General features: G+C 49.7%; 1 protein-coding gene across 1 annotated transcript in view; it reads right to left on the reverse strand.

Annotated features, from left to right (window-relative positions):
* Window positions 1–10000, reverse strand: part of LOC124035367 — a 160228-nt gene that overhangs the window by 29266 nt on the left and 120962 nt on the right. The window contains exons 14-15 of the mRNA XM_046348828.1: window positions 4759–5762; window positions 3261–3510 (exon numbers count right to left, since the gene is read on the reverse strand). Coding sequence (XP_046204784.1) covers window positions 3261–3510; window positions 4759–5762 — 1254 coding nt within the window. The remainder of the gene's footprint in view (window positions 1–3260; window positions 3511–4758; window positions 5763–10000) is intronic.

Genomic DNA, 10000 nt, shown 5'->3' on the forward strand with positions numbered 1-10000 from the left:
GTAGTGCACTAGTCCCTATGTAGTGCACTAGTCCCTATGTAGTGCACTAGTCCCTATGTAGTGCACTAGTCCCTATGTAGTGCACTAGTCCCTATGTAGTGCACTAGTCCCTATGTAGTGCACTATGTAGTGCACTAGTCCCTATGTAGTGCACTGGTCCCTATGTAGTGCACTAGTCCCTAGTCACTAGTCCCTATGTAGTGCACTAGTCCCTATGTAGTGCACTAGTCCCTATGTAGTGCACTAGTCCCTATGTAGTGCACTAGTCCCTATGTAGTGCACTAGTCCCTATGTAGTGCACTGGTCCCTATGTAGTGCACTGGTCCCTATGTCACTAGTCCCTATGTAGTGCACTAGTCCCTATGTAGTGCACTAGTCCCTGCACTGTAGTGCACTAGTCCCTATGTAGTGCACTCCCTAGTCCCTATGTAGTGCACTAGTCCCTATGTAGTGCACTAGTCCCTATGTAGTGCACTAGTCCCTATGTAGTGCACTAGTCCCTATGTAGTGCACTAGTCCCTATGTAGTGCACTGTCCCTATGTAGCACTAGTCCCTATGTAGTGCACTAGTAGCACTCCCTATGTAGTGCACTAGTCCCTATGTAGTGCACTAGCCCATAAGGCTCGGGTCAAAAGAAGTGCACTATCCCTATCTAGCCATCAGGGACGCCCTAGATCCAGTCTCCCTGTTATAAGCCTGGTAGAGGACCATGTCTCCCTGCTATAAGCCTGGTAGAGGACTACATCTCCCTGCTATAAGCCTGGTAGAGGACTACATCTCCCTGTTATAAGCCTGGTAGAGGACTACATCTCCCTGTTATAAGCCTGGTAGAGGACTACATCTCCCTGTTATAAGCCTGGTAGAGGACTACATCTCCCTGTTATAAGCCTGGTAGAGGACTACATCTCCCTGTTATAAGCCTGGAGGACTATCTCCCTGTTATAAGCTACATCTCTCCCTGTTATAAGCCTGGTAGAGGACTACATCTCCCTGTTATCTCCCTGTTATAGCCTGGTAGAGGACTACATCTCCCTGTTATAAGCCTGGTAGAGGACTACATCTCCCTGTTATAAGCCTGGTAGAGGACTACATCTCCCTGTTATAAGCCTGGTAGAGAGGACTACATCTCCCTGTTATAAGCCTGGTAGAGAGGACTACATCTCCCTGTTATAAGCCTGGTAGAGGACTACATCTCCCTGTTATAAGCCTGGTAGAGGACTACATCTCCCTGTTATAAGCCTGGTAGAGGACTACATCTCCCTGTTATAAGCCTGGTAGAGGACTACATCTCCCTGTTATAAGCCTGGTAGAGGACTACATCTCCCTGTTATAAGCCTGGTAGAGGACTACATCTCCCTGTTATAAGCCTGGTAGAGGACTACATCTCCCTGTTATAAGCCTGGTAGAGTCTCCAGCTGCTGTTTGAAGGGTGTAGAATCAGGCTGTTTAAATCAAACCAAGGGGTCTGAGAACTACCACAGGTATGAAGGTAGAGAGAACAGTGTGTGTGTGTGTGTGTGTGTGTGTGTGTGTGTGTGTGTGTGTGTGTGTGTGTGTGTGTGTGTGTGTGTGTGTGTGTGTGTGTGTGTGTGTGTGTGTGTGTGTGTGTGTGTGTGTGTGTGTGTGTGTGTGTGTGTGTGTGTGTGTGTGTGTGTGTGTGTGTGTGTGTGTGTGTGTGTGTGTGTGTGTGTGTGTGTGAAACAGGAACATGGAACCTGCTAGAGAGATTAGTAGAGTTCAGTATTTTCACAGCTGGGTTGGTATTTGAAGGTAAAAGCGCCTCCCTAAAGCCAAAATCCTGCCTTGAGGTTAACGAGCAGCTAGATACCAGGGCCGGCCAGTTAAACGGACTGGACCAAGGAACCTCAGGAACACATCGTCATCGTTAGGATATAGTATACTGTAGATGTCTAGAGGCGCAGGAAACCGTGAGACTAAAGGGGGTGGTTACCTCAGTAATGTTACCTCAGTAATGTTACCTCAGTAATGTAATCATCAGTAATGTTACCTCAGTAATGTACCTCAGTAATGTTACCTCAGTAATGTAATCATCAGTAATGTTACCTCAGTAATGTTACCTCAGTAATGTTACCTCAGTAATGTTACCTCAGTAATGCTATCTCAGTAATGTTACCTCAGTAATGTAATCATCAGTAATGTTACCTCAGTAATGTTACCTCAGTAATGTTACCTCAGTAATGTTACCTCAGTAATGTAAATGTTACCTCAGTAATGCTACCTCAGTAATGCTACCTCAGTAATGTTACCTCAGTAATGCTACCTCAGTAATGTTATCATCAGTAATGCTACCTCAGTAATGTTACCTCAGTAATGTTACCTCAGTAATGTTAATCATCAGTAATGTTACCTCAGTAATGTAATCATCAGTAATGTTACCTCAGTAATGCTACCTCAGTAATGTAATCATCAGTAATGTTACCTCAGTAATGTAATCATCAGTAATGCTACCTCAGTAATGCTAATGTTACCTCAGTAATGTTACCTCAGTAATGTTACCTCAGTCATCAGTAATGTTACCTCAGTAATGCTACCTCAGTAATGTTACCTCAGTAATGTTACCTCAGTAATGCTACATCAGTAATGTTACCTCAGTAATGTTACCTCAGTAATGCTACCTCAGTAATGCTACCTCAGTAATGTTACCTCAGTAATGCTACCTCAGTAATGTACCTCAGTAATCAGTAATGCTACCTCAGTAATGCTACCTCAGTAATGCTACATGTTACCTCAGTAATGCTACCTCAGTAATGCTACCTCAGTAATGCTCAGTAATGCTACCTCAGTAATGTAATCCTCAGTAATGCTTACCTCAGTAATGCTACCTCAGTAGTATGTTACCTCAGTAATGTTACCTCAGTAATGTTACCTCAGTAATGCTACCCTCAGTAATGCTACCTCAGTAATGTACCTCAGTAATGTTTCCTCAGTAATGTAATCATCAGTAATGTTACCTCAGTAATGTTACCTCAGTAATGTTACCTCAGTCATCAGTTTACCTCAGTAATGCTACCTCAGTAATGTTACCTCAGTAATGTAGTAATGTAATCTCAGTAATGCTACCTCAGTAATGCTACCTCAGTAATGCTACCTCAGTAATGCTACCTCAGTAATGCTACCTCAGTAATGCTACCTCAGGAACACTTTGTCATTCGGCTGTAACAGAAGTGGATATCCTCTATTGTTTGAGGAACATATTGTCATTCGGCTATAGAGTAAGAGGCACGAAGAGGTCTCTTACGTGTCGTAGGAAGCAGCGTGAGACCCTCAGAGGGTGGTTGCAGCAGCTCTCCAACTCCTTGAGGAAGTACTGGCTGTGGAAGTCCATAAGCTTCTCCAGGTTCCCAAAGATGACGCTGCGTTTTCCCCTGAGGTCCTGCGGGAGGTCTCCTCTCTCCATCTCGGGGAAGTAGTGCTCGATGATGTAACGAAGGGAACGCACGTACTCCCTCTCCGTGGTCACCATCTCATCCACGATGTGACGCAGCTTACTGTGGCGAGAGGAGAGGACTGTTAAGACTGGGCAGTTTACTGTGGAGGGAGAGAGAGGAGGAGAGGACTGTTAAGACTGGTCAGTTTACTGTGGAGTTTACTGTGGAGGGAGAGGGAGGACTGTTAGACTGTTACTGTGGAGGGAGGAGAGGACTGTTAAGACTGGTCAGTTTACTGTGGAGGGAGAGGGAGGACTGTTAGACTGGTCAGTTTACTGTGGCGAGAGGAGAGGACTGTTAAGACTGGTCAGTTTACTGTGGAGGGAGAGGCAGGACTGTTAGACTGGTCAGTTTACTGTGGAGGGAGAGGGAGGACTGTTAGACTGGTCAGTTTACTGTGGAGGGAGAGACAGGACTGTTAGACTGGTCAGTTTACTGTGGAGGGAGAGAGAGGACTGTTAGACTGGTCAGTTTACTGTGGAGGGAGAGGGAGGACTGTTAGACTGGTCAGTTTACTATGGAGGGAGAGACAGGACTGTTAGACTGGTCAGTTTACTGTGGAGGGAGAGACAGGACTGTTAGACTGTTAGACTGGGAGGGAGAGACAGGACTGTTAAGACTGGTCTGGTGGAGGGAGAGACAGGACTGTTAGACTGGTCAGTTTACTGTGGAGGGAGAGACAGGACTGTTAAGACTACCTGAGATAACTGTTAAGCTACCTGTCTCAACATGTCCTAGTGGTCCTCAGTCCCCAGCTACCTGTCTCAACATGTCCTAGTGGTCCTCAGTCCCTCCTTCTCTCCCTCAGTTCACCTCCCTCCCTCCCTCCCTCCTCAGTCCACCTCCCTCCTCCCTCCCTCCGTTCACCTCCCACCCTCCAGTGTCAGTTCAGGGGTGCTGTACCACTCTGTGGGTCTGTGAACAGTGTGATAGGTTCCCCAGCCTACCTGTCTCAACAGGACTGTTAGTAGTGGTAGACTCGCTCTGTGTGTGTGTTCAGGGGTGTTTACTGTGGAGGGTTCCTGTGTGAGCCTGACAGGACTGTTAAGACTACCTGAGATGACTGTTGTGTGTGTGTACCTGTGTGTGTGTGTGTGTGTGTGTGTGTGTGTGTGTGTGTGTGTGTGTGTGTGTGTGTGTGTGTGTGTGTGTGTGTGTGTGTGTGTGTGTGTGTGTGTGTGTGTGTGTGTGTGTGTGTGTGTGTGTGTGTGTGTGTGTGTGTGTGTGTGTGTGTGTGTGTGTGTGTGTGTGTGTGTGTGTGTGTGTGTGTGTGTGTGTGTGTGGTAGCCTGACTAGCCTGGTACCCACCTGCCCTTGGCACGGGTCTCTGGTAGAGGACTACTGGTAGTGCTGATGGAGGGGGTCCTCAGTGCCTCTCCCGCTGCCCAGCCAGGAGGCGTCATTCTGGGGGAGTAGGGTCGCTCAGCCACCTCCCTACTACTGACCTCCAGGCCTTTAATAAACACCCCAGTGTTGCCGCGCCGCGCCGGCTCGCTCAGCGTCCGCTGACAGGTCCCATAGCGGGAGGAGTCAGGGGAGGCGGGGGCGGGGCTCTGGCAGTCGAAGCTCTGGGTCTTGCGGAGCGGGGGTCGGCGAGCAGGGTTAGGGGCGGAGCTCGGCTCCAGGGGGGTCAGGGAGGGGGAGAAGGAGCAGGAGGAGCTACGGCCCTGCGCTTTAATACGAACCCCGTGGGACGACTCCTCGGAGGAGGTGCTACGGGTGAGGAGCTGGGTGGAGAGGGGGGTGAGGGGGAGCCTGTGCACCAGACCGTAGGGAGAGGAGGTTAGGGGTGTCTCCTGTCTGAGGCTGCAGGCCGACTGAGCTGAGGCAGAGCTGGAGGTGGAGGACAGCCTCTCTCTGACCCCCCACACCCCACTAAAGGCCTTTCTACAGGCGTGTGACACACTGCGGCTCCTCTCCTGTCCCTCGTCGTTGTTAACGTCAGAGTAACGTCTGGGGGTGGCGTCCTCTACCCCGCCGTCCTTCCCTGCACCCGCCGTACCCGACCCGGGTGACTCTCCCATGGGCAGGGCTCGCCTCGTCCTCAGAGCAGCCTCCAGCTTCTTCTCAAACATCTGCTTGGTCTCCTGGCACTTGGACCAGGCGAACTTCCACTGTTTGAGGCCCTGCTCGCTCTTCATCTCCCCAGCCAGCTCCTTCATCTCCTGGAAGCGGGGGTCGGGGATCGGGGGGTGCTGCTGGCGGTACCCCTCCAGACAGCTGATCACCCCCTGGCTCTTGTCGAGCACCGTGCAGTCCTCCATGTTGATGCTGGCCAGGTGACGCATCCCCTCTAACGCCCACTCATACGCCTGGAGAGAAAGAAGAGAGGAGGAGAGAGGAGAGAGAAGAGAGAAGGAGAGAGAGAGAGAGAGAGAGAAGAGAGAGAGAGAGAGGAGAGAGAGAGAGAGAGAGAAGGAGAGGGGAGAGAGGAGGAGAGAGGAGGAGAGAGAGAGAGAAGGAGAGAGGAGAGAGAAGGAGAGAGGAGAGAGAGGAGGAGAGAGGAGAGAGAGGAGAGGAGAGAATGAGAGAGAGGAGAGAGGAGAGAGAAGGAGAGAGGAGGAGAGAGAGAGAGAGAGAGAGAGAGAGAGAGGAGAGAGGAGAGAGAAGGAGAGAGGAGAGAGAAGGAGAGAGGAGAGAGAAGGAGAGAGGTGAGAGGAGGAGAGAGGAGAGAGGAGAGAGAAGGAGAGAGGAGAGAAGGAGAGAGGAGAGAGGAGGAGAGAGAGGGAGAGAGAAGGAGAGAGGAGAGAAGGAGAGAGAGGAGAGAAGGAGAGAGAAGGAGAGAACGGCGAGAGAAGGAGAGAGGAGGAAAGAGGAGAGAGAAGGAGAGAGGAGAGAAGGAGAGAGGAGGAAAGAGGAGAGAGAGGAGAAAGAGAAGGAGAGAGGAGGAAATAGGAGAGAGAGGAGAGAGGAGAAAGAGAAGGAGAGAGGAGGAAATAGGAGAGAGAGGAGAGAGGAGAAAGAGAATGAGAGAGGAGGAAATAGGAGAGAGAGGAGAGAGGAGAAAGAGAAGGAGAGAGGAGAGAGAAGGAGAGAGGAGAGAGAAGGAGAGAGGAGGAAAGAGTTAATCAGTAGTTGTCTTGAAAATTCCAAACTGATACGCCTGGAGAGAGAAGGAACAACAAGCCAGTCTTCTGATACATTTCACATGTTGGTCATTTAGCAGACACTCATATCTAGATAATTACAGTCAGTGTGTTAAACTAAGGGAGGGAGGGAGGGGGAGGGAGGGAGGGAGGGAGGGAGGGAGGGAGGGAGAGGGGGAGGAGGGAGGGAGGGAGGGAGGGAGGGAGGGAGGGAGGGAGGGAGGGAGGGAGGGAGGGAGGGAGGGAGGGAGGGAGGGAGGGAGGGAGGGAGGGAGGGAGGGAGGGAGGGAGGGAGGGAGGAGAGAGAGAGAGAGAGAGAGAGTGAGAGAGACAGAGACAGAGAGAGTGAGAGAGAGAGACAGAGAGAGAGAGAGAGAGAGAGAGTGAGAGAGAGAGATAGAGAGAGAGAGAAAGAGGGAGAGGAAGAGAGAGAGAGAGAGAGACTAGTCACATCAACAGGCCTCTGGCCCGCACTAGTCACCTCAGCAGGCCTCAGGCCAGTACTAGTCACCTCAACAGGCCTCAGGCCAGTACTAGTCACCTCAACAGGCCTCAGGCCTGTACTAGTCACCTCAACAGGCCTCAGGCCTGTACTAGTCACCTCAACAGGCCTCAGGCCTGTACTAGTCACCTCAACAGGCCTCAGGCCAGTACTAGTCACCTCAACAGGCCTCAGGCCAGTACTAGTCACCTCAACAGGCCTCAGGCCTGTACTAGTCACCTCAACACAGCTCAGTTGCTCTAGTCCACAATGGGCCTGGTCTTCACACGTGTTAGACAGGAGACGAGGAGAGGAGACGAAGAGAGGAGACGAGGAACTCTTTAAAGAGACTGAACTGACACACAGACTGAAAGACTCCTCTCAGGGTGAGGATGGTGGACAGAGACAGACTCCTCTCCTCTCAGGGTGAGGATGGTGGACAGAGACAGACTCCTCTCCTCTCAGGGTGAGGATGGTGGACAGAGACAGACTCCTCTCCTCTCAGGGTGAGGATGGTGGACAGAGACGGACTCCTCTCCTCTCAGGGTGAGGATGGTGGACAGAGACAGACTCCTCTCCTCTCAGGGTGAGGATGGTGGACAGAAAGAGAGGTATGAAGAGGTGAGGGGTCAGGAGAGAAGCCCTCTCCGCTCTGTAAACAACAGAGAGATGTGTGGAGGAGCTGGGAGGTCTGACCAGTCAAGACCCCTGTCCACACACACACACACACACACACACACACACACACACACACACACACACACACACACACACACACACACACACACACACACACACACACACACACACACACACACACACACACACACACACACACACACACACACACACAACTCCTTAATGAGCTCTAACAAGCTGTCTAATCTCTGTCACGCTTGATGAGAAAGACATGCTTCGTCTTGACAAGTTAACAGCTCATTTAACTACCGAGAATCCATCTCATTTAACTACCCAGAATCCATCTCATTTAACTACCCAGAATCCATCTCATTTAACTACCCAGAATCCATCTCATTTAACTACCCAGAATCCATCTCATTTAACTACCCAGAATCCATCTCATTTAACTACCCAGAATCCATCTCATTTAACTACCCAGAATCCATCTCATTTAACTACCCAGAATCCATCTCATTTAACCACCCAGAATCCATCTCATTTAACTACCCAGAATCAATCTCATTTAACTACCCAGAATCCATCTCATTTAACTACCCAGAATCAATCTCATTTAACTACCCAGAATCCATCTCATTTAACCACCCAGAATCCATCTCATTTAACTACCCAGAATCCATCTCATTTAACTACCCAGAATCCATCTCATTTAACTACCCAGAATCCATCTCATTTAACTACCCAGAATCCATCTCTCAGTACCAGCAACAACATGTTGAGGGTTCATGACGACCAACAGAAGACTGTCTATAGACTGTGTGAATGACCAGACCAGGACATTGATACAGGACCAACTACAGCTGAATATCTGACTGGGGGAGAAGACTGTCTATAGACTGTGGATCCTCTGAACCAGACATATTGGGAGTCTTTCAGCTGAATATCTGACTGGGGGGAGAACAGTCTCTAGAAGAAGAGGATCCTCTGAACCAGACATATTGGGGAGTCTTTCAGCTGAATATCTGACTGGGGGGAGAACAGTCTCTAGAAGAAGAGGATCCTCTGAACCAGACATATTGGGGAGTCTTTCAGCTGAATATCTGACTGGGGGGAGAACAGTCTCTAGAAGAAGAGGATCCTCTGAACCAGACATATTGGGGAGTCTTTCAGCTGAATATCTGACTGGGGGGAGAACAGTCTCTAGAAGAAGAGGATCCTCTGAACCAGACATATTGGGGAGTCTTTCAGCTGAATATCTGACTGGGGGGAGAACAGTCTCTAGAAGAAGAGGATCCTCTGAACCAGACATATTGGGGAGTCTTTCAGCTGAATATCTGACTGGGGGGAGAACAGTCTCTAGAAGAAGAGGATCCTCTGAACCAGACATATTGGGGAGTCTTTCAGCTGAATATCTGACTGGGGGGAGAACAGTCTCTAGAAGAAGAGGATCAGAGTCTTTCAGCTGAATATCTGACTGGGGGGAGAACAGTCTCTAGCAGACGAGGATCCTCTGAACCAGACATATTGGGGAGTCTTTCAATTGTAAATCAAGTCTCTGTTGAATCAATCTATTCAACACTCTCTAAAGCAAAACAACTAGACAAAATTATTGGCTCGAATGGCACCCTATTCCTTAAATAGTGCACTACTTTTTAACCAGGTCCAATAGGGTGGACAGGGAGCCCCCATAGGCATCTGGTTAAAAGTAGTGCACTATGTAGGGAACGAGGCCATTTGGAAAGCAGACCATCTTGGGGTGTCTGAGCTCTGCTGGTCACTGGTCTCAGTGTATAGACGCTGGCTAGGGTCTGACAGGAGGTTAAGGCAAGATCAAACACTCACTGCTGTGACCCCAGAGGGAGGGAGAGAAAGAGAGAGATAATCGCTTAGGAGACCTGATGCCGAGAGGGGCCACCCGGGCCCCTGGACATTCCAACAGCCCTCTAGAAATTCCTCTCTTCCCTCTGAACAACTGACCCTGCTGACAGAGAACACACTCTCTCTCTCTCTTTCTCTCTCCTGTCTCTTTCTCTCTCTTTCTCTCTCCTGTTTCTTTCTCTCTCTTTCTCTCTCCTGTCTCTCTCCTGTCTCCTCTCTCTTTCTCCCCCTCTCTCTTTCTCTCTCCTGTTTCTTTCTCTCTCTTTCTCTCTCCTGTCTCTCTCCTGTCTCCTCTCTCTTTCTCTCTCCTGTCTCTTTCTCTCTCCTGTCTCCTCTCTCTTTCTCTCTCTTTCTCTCTCCTGTCTCTTTCTCTCTCCTGTCTCTCTCCTGTCTCTCTCTCTCTCCTGTCTCCTCTCTCTTTCTCCCGCTCTCTCTTTCTCTCTCTCTCTCTTTCTCTCTCTTTCTC

The sequence above is a fragment of the Oncorhynchus gorbuscha genome, linkage group LG05 (genome assembly GCF_021184085.1).
Source record: "Oncorhynchus gorbuscha isolate QuinsamMale2020 ecotype Even-year linkage group LG05, OgorEven_v1.0, whole genome shotgun sequence".
Taxonomy (NCBI): domain Eukaryota; kingdom Metazoa; phylum Chordata; class Actinopteri; order Salmoniformes; family Salmonidae; genus Oncorhynchus; species Oncorhynchus gorbuscha.